The 20,927-nt window shown below is 39.3% G+C and overlaps 1 protein-coding gene across 2 annotated transcripts in view; it reads left to right on the forward strand.

Moving 5' to 3' along the window:
• Positions 1 to 20,262, forward strand: part of Nucks1 (nuclear casein kinase and cyclin dependent kinase substrate 1) — a 27,249-nt gene extending 6,987 nt beyond the window's left edge. The window contains exons 2-7 of one of the 2 annotated variants that reach the window (XM_031382018.1): positions 3,157 to 3,206; positions 6,012 to 6,117; positions 8,619 to 8,674; positions 12,412 to 12,564; positions 13,940 to 14,086; positions 15,136 to 20,262. In XM_031382018.1, the coding sequence (XP_031237878.1) occupies positions 3,157 to 3,206; positions 6,012 to 6,117; positions 8,619 to 8,674; positions 12,412 to 12,564; positions 13,940 to 14,086; positions 15,136 to 15,335 (712 nt within the window). In that variant the 3' untranslated portion in view covers positions 15,336 to 20,262. Of the gene's footprint in view, positions 1 to 3,156; positions 3,207 to 6,011; positions 6,118 to 8,618; positions 8,675 to 12,411; positions 12,565 to 13,936; positions 14,087 to 15,135 lie in introns of both variants that reach the window. The other variant, XM_031382012.1, reaches the window with a different exon arrangement.
• The last annotated feature ends 665 nt before the right edge of the window (positions 20,263 to 20,927 follow it).

Consider the following 20,927-nt stretch of genomic DNA (forward strand, 5'->3'; position numbering starts at 1 on the left):
CTGCCTCCCAAGTGCTGGGATTAAAGGCATGGGTCACCACCACCTGACCTGTGATATACTTTTTAAGATTTATTTAATGTATATGAGTATACTGTAGCTGTCTTCAGACACATCAGAAGAGGGCATAAGATCCCATTACAAGATGGTTGGGAGCCACCATGTGGTTGCTGAGAATTGAACTCATGACCTCTGAAAGAGAAGTAGTGCTTTTAACCACTGAGCCATCTTTCCAGCCCCAAGGGAAGTAATTTTAAAACACAGTAATTTCTAATTCTAAGACACTGTACACCTTCATTCTCCAGAGAATACTTTTTCTTACAGCAGACAAAAATGAAATTCCTGGTATGTGAGCCTAACATTTTTGGGTTTTGGTTTTTTTAAATTACTGTGTGTGGGTACGGTATACACATGTCACATAGTACATGTGAAAGCTGGAAGACAACTGTGGAAAGCATTCTCCTTTTCCACCATGTTAGTCTTAGAGATTGAGTTCAGGTCATCAGAGTTGGTGACATGTACCTTTATCCATTTTACCAACCCTTGACATTCTGTTGCAATTTAGTAGAAAGAAATTGATAATTACAATTAAAGTTCTCTTGCTTTGGGTGGGGGTGTTAGACACCATCTTATGTAGCACAGGCTGAATTCACCTGTGCAGCTGAAGATGCTGACCTGATCCTCCTGCCTTTACCTCCCAAGTGCTTGAGATTATAATTTTTACCATTGTGCCTCACCTTAAAAATCCTGTCACTTTTAAATTACTTCCTCCTTACCTGTGTTTGGTACCAGATAGTTTATTATAAACAAGCATTCCCTGCCTCCATTTTATTTGGGGTGGGGAGCCACTAATAAAACATTCTACAGCTGAATTATATATACTTTGGCCCCAAAAGTATATTCTTTCCTTTGTATTTAAAGCAAAATCTCTCTGGATGGCTAAGGCTGACTTCACACACAACAACATAATCCTAAAGTTTCCTCTACCCAGAAACTGGGGCATTCGTGTTTCCTTATGTTGGAGATTTTCTTCTAGTACAGTTTTTAGTCTTGCTTGGATGGAACTCCCACTGACTTAAATGATGGAAATTGCTATAATCCAGTTGATGGCTCTAAAATACTGTTTGGTTAAGACCACTTCAGATGACTCAGGTTCATTTCCCAATACCTACATGGCTCACAACTGTCCATAGCTCCAGTTTCCAGGGATCTGTTGCCCTCTTCTGAGCTCTGATTAATAAATAAAATGACTACTCTTCTTAACCTAAAGAGAACCTTGAAACTGCCATAAAGCTGGAAATAAATTAATATAAAAGAAAGGAGATAGAAGTAATAACAACTGATTTTTATTAGTCATTATTTACCTACCACTCATTCCTGGGACAATCTTGAGTCACTTTGTTTTAAGGTTTATTTTTGCTGGGGGTAGTAGTACATGTTTTTAATCCAGAGGTAAGCAGGTCTCTGAGTTCAAGCCAGCCAAGACTATATAGTAAGACCTTGTCTCAAAACTAAATATTGCTAATTATGTATAAGTATGTGCATGTGGAATCCAGAGGAGCGGGTAAGAGTCTCTAGAGCTAGATTTATAAGAGTTGATAGCCACCTGCTGGGAATGGAACTGTCCAAGAGCCACATGGACCACCGAGCTTTGTCCCTAGCCCCACATTTGAGTAGTTTGTATTCCTAATTTTACGGTTGAAAAGCCACGGTCCATGAGGGAAGTCCCTTACTCAAGGACATGAACTAGTTTGTGGCAGAGCCCTGATTCATAGTTTAGTCACTTGTGCTGTGTTGAAATTCTGTATTTGCTCACATTTCTGGTAGTTATTGTTCAACTGCAGAGTTAGTTCCACTTGGCATCTAAACGATAGAAGTTTGAGACTAGGGCTTTCTGTAGCCCATGCAGTCTACCTCTGACTCCTGACCTTGGGGGCTGGGATGACAGGTGTGTGCTACCATTTCTGGCTCCCTAGTAAGATTTTGATTAGACTTTCGTTTGTTTTGGCTAGGAATAGATAGAACAGAACGTCTCATGCCCTTGTACTTAAGTAATCCTCTTAAATGTTAAATTTTGATCATAGTAGATTTTCTCAGTTTCCAGTTTCACAAGACCAAGTTCATTAAAAAGGTTCTTTTTAGACCTAATACAACAAGCATCCAAACACATTTCTTTCAAGTTCCTTATATGAAATGCTATATGTGACCTGTGCACATTTTCCTCTACACTTCAAAATCATCACCAGATTTCATAATTTTCATAGGACCGAACCGAAGGCAAAATTCCATTGGTTGGATGTTGTAGTAATTACAGCAGGAGATCCTGAGTTTAAGTCAGTTTTTGCTACGTAGTGAGATCCTTTCTCAAAACAAGAGGCAAACACTATTAGGCAGACTTAAGACCACTTGTAGTTCCAGATCTGAGAGCTTCTTCACTCCATGGGTATCAAAACACGTGGAATCCCTGCGCATACATAGGTAACATACACATATGTATAAAATGTTTCTTTTATTTTAAAGCATTCTTTGACTACACCAGTAAACATTTTTTTCTTCTAAAGCTTAATGTTATATTTGATTGCATAATAACATAACTATATTGTACCTTAAAAAGCTGTTTTTTGCCTAACAGTAATCTTGTTTTTTCACATATAAATGTTTGTATATATAACAGTAGGAATAAAATAACAGCCATGCATTGTTGCCCATACCATTAATCCCAGCACTGGGGAGGCAGAGGAAAGAAAATCTCTTGAGTTAGAGGACAGCCTGGTCTATATAAGCAAGTTGTAGGACAGCCATATCTACATAATCTATGGGAATGGGGTGGTAAAATAATACTTAAAAATTTAGCCTGTGGATGTAATAGTCTATGTATAATGAATGTACATGGTGAACTTGCCTGTTCTGTTTCAGGGAGGTAGGTAAAGCTTGAGAAGAACAATGTTTAAGTTGTCACTGGGTGAGGAAGTCTGGGATGTTTTTTGTTCTTTGAGTCAGGGTCTACCCACCTCTCTCCCCAAGAACTGAATTAAAGGCATGCACTATTACACCTGGCCTAAGGACTATTCTGTTTATAAAACTAAAATGTATATCTGGTGTCTTAGAAGCTGCACTTTTTTCCTTTTTTTAATAATCTTAATTTGTCTCTTTCTGCAGAAATAGGAAGGTCGTTGATTACTCGCAGTTTCAGGAATCAGATGATGCAGGTATGTTTTGTTTCTGTGTGTTTCTACAAGACACGTGTTGTGCTGACAGACTGTCTGCTCATATGCTTTATGTCATGCTTTAGTAGTCTCTGTCATTTAAAATTACTCAGGAGTGTAGTGTGTGTCAAAGAAAACAAAAGATGGGCTTGCTGGTTTTCCTTTGAGATAAGCTATGCTGTGTGACCTGGGCTGTCCTTGAATTCAGACCTCACAGTGGCTGGGTTGCAGGTGTGTTCCACTGGGCCTGGCCTGTAGTCTTTTCTTGTCAATCATTGAAATAAATGCCTGACTTTTTTTTTTTTTAAGCTGGTTTTAGAATCCAAAGGCTAAATGTCCAGTAACTGATGCAGTGTGTGTGTGTGTGTGTGTGTGTGTGTGTGTGTGTGTGTGTGTGTGTGTGTGTAAAATACCCACTACTAGCTAAACTGGGAATTTAAAACATGGTCATCTGGAAGATCAACCAGTGATCTTAATTTTACTTTATAAAGATAATGTACCCCTTGAGAAGTCTTGCAGGATATACAGAAGAATTAAAAATTTGATACATAGCCAGGCAGTGGTGGTACACACCTTTAATCCCAGCATTTAGGAGGCAGAGACAGGTAGAGTTCTGAGTTCGAGGCCAGCCTGGTCTACAGAGTGAATTCCAAGACAGCCAGGGATACACAGAGAAACCTGTCTCAAAAAAAAAAAACTTGATACATAATTCTATCTCTGAAACATACCAGAAATTGTTCTAAATGTTTATGTTTAATAAGGTTTTGGTTGGGGGCAGGTTGACAAAGTTTCTCTATGCCCTGGCTATCCTGGAACTCACTGTATAGACCAGGATAGCCTTGATCTCACAGAGGTCCACCTGCCTCTGCACTCCCAAGTATTGGGATTAAAGGCATTCATGTCCAGCCCTAATAAGTTATTTTTTTTTTTTTTTTTTTAGAGCATTGCTGTTGTGGGATCTGGTTTAATTTAACACTTAAGGAAACTGAAGTAGAGTTGATACTTAATGTCCCCTAGCTGGGGTATAGCTTGATCTTTTTCTTCTCGACTTTCATCATCTTTTAAAAATGTGGTTGAACTGATGTATGGTTCAGCAGGCAAAGCTGCTTGGTGCCCAGTCTGACAACTGAAGTTACTCCCCAGAATACTCACAGTGGAAGGAGAGAACTGAGAACTGACTCCTACAAGTAGTCTTCTGTCTCTTACACATAGGACCTGCCTGTCAGGCATACCTATAAAAAGAAGTGTTTGCTATGATTTGTGTTTTGGATTTTTTTTTTTTTTTTTTTTTTTTTTTTTTTTTTTTTTGGTTTGGTTTGGTTTGGTTTTTTGAGACATGGTTTCTCTGTGTAGCCCTGGCTAGCCTCGAACTCAGAAATCCGCCTGCCTCTGCCTCCCAAGTGCTGGGGTTAAAGGCGTGCGCCACCACTGCCCGGCTGGATTCTTTTTTAATATGGCTAAGAGTCTTGCTGTAGAATTTTAGGCACTGCTCTCATCTCAATTAGGGCTGTTTTTCTCCTCTTCCTTTTCTTAAGTATTTTTAAGAAGCAGAGGATCTGAGTTCAGGTTAATTTCCTGTGCTCGTATACACATAACCACATACACCACACACACACATAATTAAAATAAATATTGCTATTAATGGTTAGAATTAACCTCTAAAAATGGTTAAATTCTGTTACAGAATTTATAATGAATCCAGCAATTTCAGAATTGCTGAAGTGCCAGCCTCCTCATTTCTCAGCATTTGTGGAAATGGAGCAACAGCTTTGAGAGTAACCAGCAGCTGTGGTGAGGGTCTCGGGAGGCTTTTGAAATCATAGGGTGTTTCCTAAAGATAGAGGCATCCAGAGTCCGTGATCTATTTAATACTTCAGTTAGAGTAATTTACTTGACTACAGTATTGTGAATATTGTGTTAAAGTGTAGAATTTGAAGCCAGGCATTGTGGGCACACCTTTAATCCCAGCAGTCCAGGCAAAAGTAGGCAGCTCTCTGAATTCGAGGATGACCGATGCTACACAGAGAGAAACCCTGGGGGAAAGATGGTGGAAGTTTAGGTTTTTACTTTCTAAGATGATTATGATCAAACCATTCAAGTGAGTATGAAGTTGTTAAAACATGGAGAAATCCTGAACTAAATGGGAGTGTTACAAAAAAGCAGCTATGGTGTGGATGTGTGAGGGGTTTTATATAAAGACTAGACACTATGTGAAATGGAATTAAAATAGGTGAGACTGGGGATGTGAATTTTATTTATTTTTAGTTGTGTGTTGCTTGTTTGTGATGCATAAGAGTGGACACATGTTGAAGACAGGAAAACTTGGGAATGAGTTCTTCTACCTTGGCTTCTAGGTACCTAAATCAGGTTTTAGGCTTGCACAGTCAAGTGCCATTAATCTGCTGATCCATCTTGCTTTTCCCTTTTTAAATTATCAATTTTTATGGTAATGGAAATAGAACTCAGCCTTCTGTGTGTTAGGTAATAAATGCTCCTAGCCCCAATTTTTTAAAATACTTTTTTGTGTGTGTTTTGCCTTTGTGTATGTCTGATGCCTGCAGAGGCCAGAAGAGAGGACATCAGATCCTCTCGAACTAGTGTTGAGAGCCACTGAGTGGGTCAGGCCTAGGTCTTCTGGAAAAACAGCATATGTACTCTTTAACAACTGAACCATCTCCACATCCCTCTGCCCCTTTATTAGAGAAACTGGGGAGAACTGTTCCTGTTTATTTAAAAAGTATGAGTAGTAATATGTCATTTCAGCATGTAAACACAATGAACTGAATTTGAAGTTTTTTTCTTGTTTAGATGAAGATTATGGAAGAGATTCAGGCCCTCCTGCTAAGAAGATTCGGTCGTCTCCCCGAGAGGCTAAAAATAAGAGGCGATCTGGAAAAAATTCACAAGAAGACAGGTAGGAGGCATCATTATTGGTATCTTCCTACTTAAATTGTCTGAAGTAAAGACAGTCTATGAGCTCCAAACGGGTGAGGCTTCTGTGTGCAGTCTGTCTCACCTTATGGAGGTTGTACTTCGGGTGTGGAGGTCAGCCTCTTCCCCAGATGCAGTTTGGTCTCAGCTATTGACCAGCAGTGAGGTCCAAGAATGCTTTTTGCTGGAACTTAAGAGCATGAGCCAAAAGAAAGTTTTAAGTTCTGATTTGATATCTAAGGTTGGTATTGACATTTCATTGTTGTCCTCTTCAGTTAGATCAATAGCAGAATCATAACTAAAGAGTATGCAGTTCTAAGCTTTGTGTATCCTATTGAATTGTACTCTTAAAACAAGTCTTGTTTAAGTAATCATTTTTGACAATTGCCTTTCCCTAATTTTTTTTTTTTCTCTTCTTACTGTAGTGTTTACAATGGAGCCTGGTCCTTACATGTGCTCCAAACCTGTTCCCTTACTTTTACAAATGTAAAATTGCATGAATTGCAGTTTAACTGTAAAATAGCTACATTGAGAGCAGGATGATTAAATTCTCTTGGTTTTCAATGTGCACAAACACTTTTCATAGTGTATTACTTTAAAATGTGGGTGGGATAGAGGAATATTAGTGTCAGGTTGTATTGTGCTTTATGTCATTTAGTTCTTATAATTCATCTATAAGGTTGAGAGTTTGTTAATTGAAGCAGGGGGTTACCAAGGAATTAGAACAGCAGACTTTGAGACTATACCTGGGGCCACTCAAACTGCACTTTTTACTGTTAGGCTATAGCACTCCCAGCTGCCCCTCTCACATACAGATAAGCAGTTCAAGGAGAGGAAATAATATTTCTTGAGCATTGTCAAAATCTTGGAGGCTGGAGAAATGATGGCTCGATGGTACTGGTGGTTGTTCTAGAGGACCCAAGATCTATTTTCAGCATCCACAAAACAACTCATAACTGCCTACAGTCTTAGATTGAGGGGATCTGATGCCATCTTCTTGTCTCCAAGGGCACTAGGCACACATTTGGTATGTAGACACATGCAGGCAAAACACACACACGTGAAATATTAATTTTAAAATGAAATGAAAAATCTTCAAGTATTAAAATCACTGAATATCCATTACTGAATAGTTTTTGTTTTTTTTATATACCTAACTTCTAATGTTTTTAGTGGAGAATTTCAGAAATATGATTTAAGAGAATAATGTGCCACTGGGAGACAAATCTTCTCAAGTTCAGAGTAAATTGCTTTTACTCAGTTTTTTGTTTTGTTTTTCGAGATAGGGTTTCATATTTTTTTTGCCTTGTTTTTGTTTTTTTGAGATAGGATTTCTCTGTGTAGCCTTGGCTATCCTGGAACTCACTCTGTAGACCAGTCTGGCCTTGAAATAACGGAGATCTGCCTGCCTCTGGTACCATCCCCCTACTCTTAAATCAGTTTTTAATAGCCCAACTTAGAAATAATTACTGTATTCATTTATGTTTCTTCTAAATATGAAACATTCACAGTTTGTCATTATTATATCTGGCCTGAGTGTTTTCTTTGTCTTGTTGTTTGGTTGGTTAGTTTTTGGTCAGGAGCTCAGGCTAGCCTTTAGGTTGATCTTAAACCTACAAAACAATGTTTTGTTTTCTATTCATTTCTACTTAAAAATAAAGCATTTTCTTGACTTTTGCTCATTGAAATAACAAGAAAATCATACACTTGGTCATAAGTTAGATTTGTAAGCTTTCTTTCATTGTGGGGACTTAGCTTGTTTTCCCGTGATGAGTAAATTACACCTATTCTAGCATCCCTGTAAAGTACAATAATACGGAAGCAGCTCCATTCCTCAGCACCTGTTTGAGCATTTGTTATGTGAAAGGGTACTTTTCATTGTTCTGGTATCAGAAATCTGATTGCATTTTTCCCCCTCAAAACAAGGTCTTAACCTTTTTTTTTTTTTTTTTTTTTTTTAATGTATATGAGTACACTGTAGTTGTGAGCCTTCATGTGGATGTTGGGAATTGATTTTAGGACCTCCGCTCGCTCAAGCCCAAAGATTTCTTTATTATTACACATAAGTACACTGTAGCTGTCTTCAAACGCATCAGAAGAGGGGAGTCAGATCTCATTACCAGTGGTTGTGAGCCACCATGTGGTTACTGGGATTTGAACTCAGGACCTTTGGAAGAGCAGTCAGTGCTTATCTGCTGAGCCATCGTGCCAGTCCAAGTCTTAAAAAAGTCAAAGTCTTATTTCTATACTAGGCCATCATTGAATGCACAGAAATCTGTCTCCTAAGGGCTGAGATTAAAGGCATACACCACTATACCCAGTGTAGACTCCTATTTTTAGTACAGGCTGGCCTAAAACACTGTAGCCCAAGCTAGTGTCAGTCTTCCTGTCAGAGCATCCTTACGCTGGGAATACAAGTGTAGCCGCTGTGCAGTGATCATTCAACCTTTGACCTTTTGATTTTCTTTTTCCTTTGCCTTATAGTGAAGACTCGGAAGAAAAAGATGTGAAGACCAAAAAGGATGATTCTCACTCAGCAGGTAAACCATATTTATTGAAGCAGGAATTGTAATGAGCTGTTTTCCTCCTGGTCCTAAGCTCCCAGAATAACAACTCTGAGATTCAAAATGTATTTACAAACACCTTGGCCATAAGCTTTGGCTTATTTTTTGCCTAGCTCATAAATTCATAACCCATTCTAATCTTAAGTTCTACCATGTGGCAGGCTACCTTTCCTGAGGTTCCCAAGCTTCTGCTCCTTAGGGTTTTCTGGAGGCCAATCCTCCCACACCTGACTCTATCCTACAGTTCTTCTCCTGTCAGATGTCCCACCTTCTATTTTCTGCCTCAGCTACAGGCCAATCAGCTTTAATTGACAGGTGTTGCGTCCATACAATACACAAAAGAGATTTTCTCCACAAGGAAATCATTAACGAGCAGTTTTATATGTCAGATTCTTTCAAATACTGGGATTATAAAAACTTTTTTTTGTTGTTGTTTTTTGTTTGTTGAGACAGGGTTTCTCTGTGTAGCCCTGGCTGTCCTTGAACTCACTCTATAGACCAGATTGGCCTCGAAATCAGAAATTCACCTTCCTCTGCCTCCCAAGTGCTGGAATTAAAGGCGTGCGCCACCACTGCCCAGCAACATTACTATTTTTACAAAGGTAATAAGTATCTACGGGTTATTTTTATGCAAAATTGAGTTTAAAACCTTTTTATTTGGGGGTGGGAGGGTCAGAGAAATGGCTCAGTGTGTTAAGAGCACTGGCTGCTTTTCCAGGGAACCCAAATTCAATTTCCAATGCCCACATGTTGGCTCACTACTGTCCATAACTCCAATTCCAGAGGACTCAACACCCTCACATGGACATACATACAGACAAAACAATGCACATTTTTATTTTTTTTATTTTATGTGTATGAGTACACTGTAGCTGTACAGATGGCTGTGAGCTATCATGTGCGTGGCTGCTAGAAATTGAACTCAGGACCCCACTTGCTCCAGCCCCTCTCGCTCCAGTGTAATTAGCTATAGCTGTCTTCAGACACACCAGAAGAGGGCATCAGATGTCATTATGGGTAGTTGTGAGCCACCATGTGGTTGCTGGGATCTGAACTCAGGACCTTCGGAAGAGCAATCAGCTCTTACCCTCTCTCTCTCTCTCTCTCTCTCTCTCTCTCTCTCTCTCTCTCTCTCTCTCTCTCTCTCTCTTTCTCTCTCTCTCTCTCTCTCTCTTTCTCTTTCTCTCTCTCTCTCAACCAGGCTGGCCTTTAATTTACCTTTATCTGCTTTTTGAGTGCTGACATTAAAGATGTCTGCCACCATGCCCAGCTGATACTCAGCTTGTATATGAGTAAAGAAATTATAACAAGTTAAGTAAAAACAATAACCACATGGAAAAAAATATTAAAAAATTAAAAGAATTAATGTGAATCAGATATGGTGGAATATGCCTAAAATGTCAGTGTTCTAGATTACTGCAAAGTACAAAGAAAGCCAACCAAGGTTATATAAGGAGAACTTATCTCAAAATTAAAGGCCTAGCGTTCTGGCTGCTTTTGCAGAGGACCTGAGTTATGTCTCTAGTGCCCACATCTGGTGGCTTACAACTTTGTGTAACTCTACCTCTAGGGAAATGAGGTATCTCAGGCTTCCTTGACCAATTGTTTTCACATGCACATAATTGACAGTAAATTGTGTATAAATTATATGGATATTTGAAAGTAAAGTAACTCAGCAGCTAGATCTCTGAGTTTGAGGAAAGCCTGGTCCATCCTCGTGTTGGTGTGTTAATTCTAGAGGCTTGAGGGTTGTAGTCCTCACTGTCTCTTGGTACTTGAATCTTGACCATTATGCCTCTCCTTTGTCTTCCTGGATGTCCCTTGTCTTGGCTGCTATTGAACAAAATACAAAGATAAATAGCATTCTGTTAGCTAAATTTTCTCTGCTGAGATGTTTGCCTTCCTTATTATTTAAGTTGTACTCAAAGATAATGTAGTGTGCTTTGGCATTCATTTGCCTTCCAAACACTAATTTGAATTTCTTACCTTTATTGAGTTTTTGGGTGCTCTGTACTTGTATTAAGAAAAACTCCCCCAAGTCAATTTAATTTATGGTCTGCATTAGTCAGCTTTATTCTGTGATTGTCTCTAGATGAGATTTTTGGCACTAGAAGTGGTTAAACATTGACCATGAAGGGGAGAGTCTCACAAAACTCATCCATGATGACTTAGGAACTCTCTGACAGTCAGTAGCTGCTGGAAAGTGACCATTGGTAGTTTGCCCATGCTCCAGTGGAAGGCCTTATACCCATTTACACATTGACAACACTAATTGACTTACTGGCTGATTTAAACACACACATGTGCACACGCACACACCATGAAATTAGAAGGGGTGTGTGTTGAGGGAGTCAGAGTAGTGGAGGATAGGATTTGATCAGAATGTGTTGTGTATGTGTTTTTCTCAAAAAAGGAATAAGTAAAGGATACTATGTCTTTATTTTTAATATGTATGAGTATTCTTCCTGAATGTGTGTTTCTGTAACCTGTACATGTCTTGGGTCCACAGAGACCAGAATTTGGTGTTTGATGCTCTGGAGCTGGAGAGGTGCTTATGAACCATCACATGGGTGCTAGGAACTGAACCTAGGTCCTCTTCAAGAGCAACAAATCTTCCTTGAATAGCCAACTCTTCAGCACCCTGTTTTGTTGTTGTTCTTTGTTTGCTTGTTTTATTTGTTTGTTTTTTGTTCTTTTAAGGAGAAAAACTTACAGCTAAACCTTTTTAATTTTTTGAGACAGGGTTTCTCTGTGTAGCCCTGGCTTTCCTGTAACTCACTCTGTAGACCAGGCTGGCCTCCAACTCAGAAATCCACCTGCCTCTGCCTCCCAAGTGCTGGGATTAAAGGTGTGCGCCACCACTGCCCGGCTGGCAGCTAAACTTTAATAGAGTAGGGAAGTCTAAAGGTTTAGGCAGAGCTGGTCATTAGAGACTGGTAAAATGAAGCTTAGTTGCCTGGCCATGGTGGTGCACATCTTTGATTCCAGGACTCCAGAGACAGGTGAATCTTCTGTGAGTTTGAGGACAACCAGGGCTACACAGAAAACCCTGTCTTGAAAAAACCCAAACAAATAAATGAATGAATGAATGAATAGTTTAGTCTGGAACTAGTAGGTTAGCATGCCTTACATTTAGCAAACTAACTATTAATAAAACATTAATTAATTCATTATACTATATGAGAGTAATTTTTATAAGCTTGTCTACAGATCTTTAGCTGTCTTATAAAGTATTTTTTTACTTCAGCTTCTAAAATCTGTAAACATAGATTCACATGTAATTGATAATTTTAGGATTAAACAATTATAAAGTGTTAGAGGAAATGTATTCATAATTTTTAATTTGTAATTCAGCTTTAAGATTTATTTATTTCATGTATGTGGGCATACTGTCGCTGTCCTCAGACACCCCAGAAGGTGGCATTGGGTGCCCATTACAAATGGTTGTGAACCACCATGTGGTTGCTGGGAGTTAAACTCAGGACTTCTGGAAGAGCAGTCAGTGCTCTTAACTGCTGAGCCATCTTTCTAGCCCAAGATTTTTTTTTAAATCAATCTCTGAACTACAAATAGGTGTTGAACTCTTCATCGTGTAAGTGGAACTTTTTAATGCTAGATTTCATTTCTTTTGAGTGAATAAGCTGTTGTTATATCCTGTATCTGCAGATGCAAAATTCTTTGATTATGGTATCACTGTAACTTTTATGTTACAGAGGACAGTGAAGATGAAAAAGATGATCATAAAAATGTACGCCAGCAACGACAGGCAGCATCTAAAGCAGCTTCTAAGCAGAGAGAGATGCTCTTGGAAGATGTTGGCAGTGAGGAAGAGCCAGAAGAAGATGACGAGGCGCCATTCCAGGAGAGTATGTGAAGTTGCCTACTGTCCTTTGCTTGTTGCTTTAGGTGGGCTCTCTTATAACCCATGTGGAGCTGAGGGCAGCCTGGAGCTGTACTGACACACCTTGTACCACCACTCCTGGTTTTATGGAGACATGGGGTTCTAACCCAAGGCTTTGTGCATGCTAGGCAAGATTGTGTCAGTGGAGCTGCAGCTCCAGTCCTGATCCTTCTTTGCAGTTGTAGTTTATGGCTTTGGTTTGGTATTTTCTAGGTAAATGTATGTATCCAGTTCCTTACATTAAGTAGATGCTACTTGTTAAAAGATAAAACTGTGCGTCTGTAGTGGCACATGCCTATCTTGAAACAAAATGAAACGAAAAAGATAAAACTGTGGGGATAGGGAGATGGCTCAGCTTCTTCTCTTCCAGAGAATCTCGTGTGCATATATATTTATATAATTGGAAAATAAAAACATTTTTTCTAAGATTTAGCATTTAACAATAGATCTATCCAATCCTGAATTTACAAAAGATGACTGTACATTTGATATCTTTTTTTAAAAATAATCAGAATTTTATGACTGTCCATCATTTATCATAGTTTCTATCCTGTGTTTAGACACCGAGTGAATATTATACTGTTAATAATGGGCACTGTGTTTACAATTTGCATCTTAGCCTGGCAGAAGGTTATAGATCACTTCTAATTGCCAAAATGTTACAGTTTAGATTCCCCACCCCCACCCCAAACACACACACACACACACACACACACACACTGATTGTTCAGATTATATGAAGTCCTACTTTATATAGAGTGTTCTTGTTTCATTATTCACAGTTGGTATTTAAAAACTACCTATCAGTTCAGGTTAATTTCAACAGTATACATGAGAGTGATACAGCTACCAAGAGTTACTTGGTACTTGAGGGTTCCAGGCTTGTATCTTTTAGTAATAGGGTCCAAAATCATAGGGTCCTACAGAGTGAGTATGGATAGGCAAGTGCTGTACCTCTGAGCTGTTCATCCCCAACCTTGTTTGATCTCGCTCTATGGCTAGAGCTGGCTTCAAATTTGCCATCTTCTGACTTAAGCCTCTTGGATGTTGGGACCAGAACTTGTGTCTTATACAATTCTATTTTCAAAAAGTTCTTCAAAAGAGTTGTTCGTAAGTTTAAAATTTAAAAAATATTTAGAACAAGTCAGTCATGTAGCATATGTAAGGTCCATACTGTACCCATTCTACAGTGGGCAGGGCAACTCTTTTATGCCTCCTTACTCAGTAGTGCTTAGCTCCCAAGCCCCGCCCCCACCATTCTCAGCACTCTTTCCCTTTGTTCACTTGGAAGGATGTGTACATGTAAGTTGGACGTTGAAATTCTTCTTTCCTCTCAGAAGATTCTGGCAGCGACGAAGATTTCCTAATGGAAGACGACGATGATAGTGATTATGGCAGTTCAAAAAAGAAAAACAAAAAGATGGTTAAGAAGTCCAAACCTGAGAGAAAAGAAAAGAAAATGCCCAAACCCAGACTAAAGGCTACAGGTGAGACCTGTGAGGGAAAACCGCATTTTTCAAGAACTAAACTGTTAACTCAGCATTGGCACTGTAGCTCATAGAAACAAAAGAAATCCAAAGGGGTTCTGTCTTACACATGTGCCTTTGTTCCCTTCAAGACTGAGGACTGGAGACATGGCTCAGTGAGTAAGAGCTCATAACTGCTTCTAGAGAACCCAAGTTCAGGTCCACAGCTACATTGGGTGACTAACAGCTAGCTATGACTCCAGTTGACTTAGTCACCTGCGTGCATACACAGGCACGTACATACACATATAATTAAAAATGATAGTCTTAGAAAAAAAAAAACAAAGAGAGTGGGCTGAAAGGATAGCTCAGTGGGTAAGAGCATTGGCTGCTCTTCCAGTAGACTTGGGTTCAATTCCCAGCACCCACATGGCTGCTCACAATTGTCTGTGATTCCAGTTCTGTGACCTGACACCTTCACACAAACATGAATGCAGGCAAACACCATTGTATATAAAATGAAAAGTTTTGTTTTTTTTTTAAATGAAAAGAATCTGTGGGCTTGGACTGTATGTAGGAATGACCTCTTCATTTCAGGCAGCAGTGTTCCTTACTCTATTCAGGGAGCGTGGGCTGCTCTGGGGTCAGTAATCAGTCCTAGCAGCTGGGGAAGGATCTCTGTTCTGTCAGGATACACTGACACTGATAGCAGAAATTAACCCACCCTTAAGAGTAGAAATTGACCTCCTGGGTCTTCAGAGCTTTTGCCAGGTGTTTTCATGGTGGAGCTAGTTTGTTAAATCAGAAGTCTAGATTTGCTTAGAGTTTTATTCTTGTTGTAAAGTTTGACTTACCCTCCATACTTTAGAGAGTCAAAACCTGTTTGATAGCTCTGGTTTCTGCTCAGGATGCTGCCTAACCCTCACTAGGAGTAATGCGCCTTTTCTTGTGTTTCCTTTTTATTGAGATGGGATTAATTTTTTTACTTGAAGTCTTTTGTTTTTGTTAACTGATTTTTTTTTTTAAGGCATTTTTTTCTGTTCCCCAAATTGTTACTTTCCATATTTCAGTGACGCCAAGTCCGGTGAAAGGTAAAGGGAAAGTGGGTCGCCCCACAGCTTCAAAGACATCAAAGGAAAAAACTCCTTCTCCCAAAGAAGAGGACGAGGAAGCAGAAAGCCCTCCAGAAAAGAAGACGTCTGCAAGCCCCCCTCTCGAGAAGTCTGGAGATGAAGGGTCTGAGGAGGAAGCTGCATCTGGGGAAGATTAAAAGTGATATTTGGGGAGAGGTTTTATTAAAAACAAAAAAGGAAACCTCCATAGGACACGGTTTGGGCTGTGGCTTGACTCATGGGCTTTCAGTGCTGTTTCATTTGTCTAGAATAATGTTTTTCTCTTTATCATCTATCTCTTTCTCTCTCAAAACCGTTGTATGCTGACGTGTTTAAGTTGCCATTTTATCTCAGTCTTTTCTTTGCCAATCCCCTCCCCCCACAAAAGCCATGTCAATTAATCACTGGATTGACTGTTTCATCTTTGTGTTTTTAATGGAGGGAAGGAATGTCATGGCTGCAAAGCAATAAGATTTGAGGTGGACGCTATGGAAACTGCTTCTTGCTAGAGAAACAGCAACTTGAACAGTAATCAAAAACAAAACTAGGAAGGTTTTAATTAAATAATTGTTCTTTCTTTTCCTGTACTTTTGACAGACCAGTTGTCACTTACAGAGTTTATATGTCTAAACTGTAAATCTCAAAAAGAATCATGACTCTAAATTTGTACTAGGGAGGCAGTTGAGGTAAACATGAATTCTGGATTCTTAACTCAGTACACGATATTTCTTTGGGTGTGGAGGGAATGGTGTTCCTGGAACTTGGTATATTTGTTATTTTCAAAGATATTCAGAGCCAGTGGTTCTTTTGTCTTAATAAGGTCTTTTTTTTTTTTAAGTGGGCCAGAATCAGTCTTAATTTCATATTTCATTCATGTTTTCATTGATTCAAGTTTTTAAAATACATCCTGTTTTGGGGTAAAGTTTTACCAGTGATCCAAAATTAAAAAAAGATTTCTTTGAATTTCGATGATGAATCTACCCCCTCAGTGCATTTCTTCACAGGCTGACAATGTTAAAGTTTTAAGCAAATAAAAATTTGAGTTAGTGTGAAACTCAGATACAAAAGATTGAAATTTATCCTTTATGAATACAAATAGTTGAAATGAGGGCCCAAAAACCATGCCATTTCTATTTGGGAATAGAAACACTTGTTTCCTTTTGGTATTTAAATCTTTCCTTCGTAGTCACATGATAATTGCATAATCTCACAACCTCTTCCTGCTGCTTCCATACTGTGGAGCTGTTTGCTTCTTAGTTGGTCTGACCCTCCTTTCTTATTTATGCTTCTTTAAAGCAAGAGCCTGAGTCTCAATGGGATGAGCGAACTGTATTTTAGGGTGCCTATGTGCCATTGATAATAGTCTAGATACCCTAGCAAAGCATCAAGAACAGGTTTGATCCTCCACATTCAGGTCCCATTTGCCAATAGACTCAAAGATTAGGGGTCCTATTATGCTACTAAATTAAATTAAAGATTTAGTGAAGTAATTTCTGTATATTTTTCTGCACTTAAGCTAAATTTGCTTCCTCAGTATTCTGCTTTTGTGTTTTTTAAGTGACATATTTGTCTCGGACAATGTCATTTTCTTATAGGTGTTCGTAGGACAAAGGGTTATTTAAGAAATATTTTTACTCTGGTTTTTAAGACACTTTAAAGAACATTCTTAGATCTGCTTTAAAATAAATAAATGAGTAAATAAAGCACCTAGTGGCAGAGAGTTATTTCAACCCTGCACTGCTAATAATAAATGAGTTTAACATGGCCAAAATAGGAACTTGAACATAAGCAGTTGAATTATTGTATTCTATGATGGATATATAGTTGTGAGCTGTGTAGTGGGTTTTACTGATTATTCTATTTGCTGTGGTGGGCTTGCTCAGGAACCCGTCCTTAAAGAAGAGACTCTCCATTTCCACCAGGCATCTCTCCCTTTTAGGGGTTTATAACTCAGTCTTACATTCCTAGTGACATTGGGCTTTTCTTAGGTTATGTTTCATGAGAATTTGTGGGTAGGGTCTCTTTCAACTTAAGCCTCAATTTTTTTTTAACAATCTCTTTAATAATCTGCACTAACTTCTCTTGATTTCATCTACCTATAATTGAGAAATAATATCTTTTAGGTTACTTGTATAAAAGGTGTGTCTGATTGGACTTGTTTAGAATCCCTTTTAAAACCAACTCACTAGATTGAAGATATATTTTCTAATTACAGGTCGGTTGGGTTAATGGTGTCTCAAGTGAGCACACGAGCTCTAAGTGACCTTTGTTTTCACTCTTTTTAGTGATTTATAGCATTCTGGTCTTCCCTTCAAATCATGCATGCAAACAGGAAGACATTTAATGTGACTCAACTGGAAACAGGTGCTCAGCAGTTAGGTATAATAATGACACGAGGGTATGTTCATAGTGACTGGCCCTTGGCACCTCCATGGCTAACTCTCTGTCCTCCTTTCTTTCTAGTGTGCCTATAGTGAAGTGGCAATGTATTCACTGTCTTAATTTGCAGTGCTCAGGAATGGGATGTCCATTTGAAGGTGCTTGTTAGCAAAGCTCAGCTAGGTTTACCTCCTTAATGGATGCAGCAGTTCAGCTAACACTACATTCTAGTTCTCCAGGCGTTGGTTAAAGCCTTTGTCTCCCCTGGCAGAAATGGGAGCCACCACTGATGGGGTTTAGGAGAGAGGACCCAAAGGGTATATTCTAAATATCTGCTGAAGCCCTTAACTGCTTTCAGTACCTCCCTCTTCATATTAACCTTACAAAGGAAAACTAATGGTAGGATAAATGTTTCTTTTTTTAGGCTAGTGAAAGAATCCCCACAAACACCTTACCAACACCCCAGTATTTTGTGTACCCCAGGCTGGCCTCAAAATTGTTACGTGACTGATCTTAAACTCATGTTTTGTTTAGTTTTGTTTTCAAAATAACTGATCCTCCCCGCCCCCCGTCTTCAACGCTTATATACGGTACTAGTTCAGATAGTATTTTCTTCCACATAAAAATCAGTGGAATTTGAGGTTATAATCATGAAGAGCTTTTGATGAATAGAGTCAGCTGATCTTGACCTTTTTTTGAGGCCTGGTTTCACTTTGTGGTCTGTCTGGGAGTCTTTTTTCCCCTACCCCTCACTCACACTGCTGGGATTAAGGCCACCACGACAGGTGACACTTTTTAAAATGGGCTTTTCTTTTTATGTCCACAAACATGTAGGTGGCAGGTTAGAGAGGGAAATTGTGTAAACAAAACTCAGGTTTAGGGGCCCCTGCCACAGCAGACTTGACTAGAAGACACAAAGCTGTGTTGCTGCTGTGAATCCGTGCCTGTTTGGACAGCCCTCTTTACCAGCAGCACCAGAAGCCACACTAGAAACATGCCCACCTGTGACTGGGCAGGAAGAAATGCGGCCTAGGCACCTCACGGTGTGTGGACGCAACAAGCAGTACATGCTTCTTGCCAAAGGGGAGGGAAACTTAAAGCCACTGGTTGCTCTTGAGGGTAGAATATTGTCATTTTCTCTCCGGAGGAAACTGCTGAAGATCGGGAAGGTTTTCTTTTTTTGTTTTTGTTTTTTTTTTGTTTGTTTTTGTTTTTTAGTATTGCGATGTCAAGCTGTCAGTAGCCATGTTGCTATTTGAACCTCCTTTTCCCTTTGTCTTAGAAGATACATGATTCTGAAAATCAGATCCATAGATGATACTTTTGTTCAAAGCCTAATTCACAGTGGTATGATTGTACTAACCACTAGGAGGTTCCCATATGCCTACCTGTTGCCATGCCAATGAAGAAGGAACTGGTGGCATCTGAGCATGCTCTGTGGCTGTAGAGCATCACAGTTGGGTGGACACTTTGTATATTGGGAGAGGGGGGGTTTTCTAGATCACGGGGGAGGGTAAATTGATTTTGGGGGTGTTGGGTTTTTTTCAGTTTTGGAGGTTTTATTTGGTTTGGTTTGTTTGGGCTTTTTTGTTATTTTTGCCTTTTGCTTTTTATGGAGGGTTGGGGAGTATAGTACTCAGTTATGCCCTAAAAATAACATGTATAAAACCCTGAAGTGTGATGTGGGTATGTGTGAGTGTGTGTTTGTAAATGTCTGGCAGTTAAACCTTTGTCTTCTGGAAGTTAGTGAATTTTTTCCCTTTTCCTCTGGAAGAATTTGTTACAAGATTTGTAAATAAGAGCTCTACATAGTCCGTGTACCATGAACATATTGCAGCAAACCTTACATGCTTCATTCCTGCAAGGTTGACTTTGCCAGGTTGCTCAGCCACCACCATCAGTTTGCTTTCATTCATCTCTTAGACTTAATTTGCCAGTTCTAAAAACTCCTAGTCTTCTTCAATTTTGTTCTTTAATCTCTCATGTTCTGAGCAGGAAGGGTCAGAAAGCTAGCCTAATTGTCTTGGTTGGGCCATGGCTGAGAGCCTGGTATCCTTTTCATCATACTGCAGTGTAGCTTGATACATGGTTAGACAACAGAGGGTTGGGCATTCTTGCAATACCTTAGCAGTGCTGAGATCTGCAGCATGGTACTAAGGAAGCTAAAGTTTGAATGTAACCACTTTATTTAAAGGGTTTTATTTTTTCTTTAATTTAAATGAAACCGAGTCGAAGTGAACATGGTTTTGTTGGCCATGTTCATGAATTATAGATACAGCATACATTGGTAGGAACTTGGTTTTGTTGACAATGTTCATGAATTATAGATGCAACATTGGTAGACTCATGTGATGGTCTGATGTGATACTTCATTTCATACATTTACATATCCTGGTCTGTACACATTTGCATAAACAACAGCAACAACAAACTCCTGCCTTGCTCCGATTGAAGGATTTCCAGGACTGCTGTCTGCTCCTGAACTTTGTTTTAAGTATGTGTATCCTTTGCTTGTATTTTGTATTAAGGAATAAGGAAAAGAACCCCTTATTGTTGAGCATGTTGGTGTTGTCCCCTTTATTTTTTTCTTTTTCTTGGGGACATATGAAGCAAGTTATTCTTTTTCTGTATCTTTTTCTTTTCTTTTGTAAACCTTTTGGTTTGTTTTGTTTAAAAATGGCTTTATAAAAGGGCTTTTGTAACCCAGATGTGTGCTCTGTGTGCTTCTTGGAATAGTCAAAGCAAATACACTGACCGTTGTGTAGCCGGTACCTTAGCCCATCACTGACTCCACCTCTGTTGAAAAAGAAACGTAACAGAAGTCGGTGCCTAGGAACATCAAGGGACAATAGGTTGACTACGTTTTTGATTGATGTAGAGGGATTGGGTATGTGATCTCTTGTCTGCAGTTTTTCTCATCTGCAAAGGTGTAAAGTGAGAAGAGCAATTGCAGCTGAACAACCAGATGTGTAAGGAAAGTTAGTGCTTTTTATGCTTACAGGACACGGTGTCAAGTACTGGAACTACACTAAGCCGTCTTGTAACAGACACAGTACCAGACCAGCTACTGAAGCCAGAATCACTTGAGAAGGAAACGTGCCCTTCCCAAGGGTAAAGAGCCATAGTCCTTTCTGTGCTGTGCTGTTGCTTAGACTGAGAACATGGCGTATGATCCCTCTTTGGGACTGAACTGAGACTAGCTATTTGGGTACCTGCCCCTCTCCCACCAACGTTTTCTCTTACTTGCTTGCCAAAATAGCCAAGTATTTGCTGTAACACTGTAATTGTATCTTCTGTGGAAATTATATAAGGTTTTTTTGTTTTGTTTTAAGACAGAATCTCTACGTAGGCCCTGTTGTCCTGGAAGTCGC

The sequence above is a fragment of the Mastomys coucha genome, unplaced genomic scaffold (genome assembly GCF_008632895.1).
Source record: "Mastomys coucha isolate ucsf_1 unplaced genomic scaffold, UCSF_Mcou_1 pScaffold1, whole genome shotgun sequence".
NCBI classification, from domain to species: domain Eukaryota; kingdom Metazoa; phylum Chordata; class Mammalia; order Rodentia; family Muridae; genus Mastomys; species Mastomys coucha.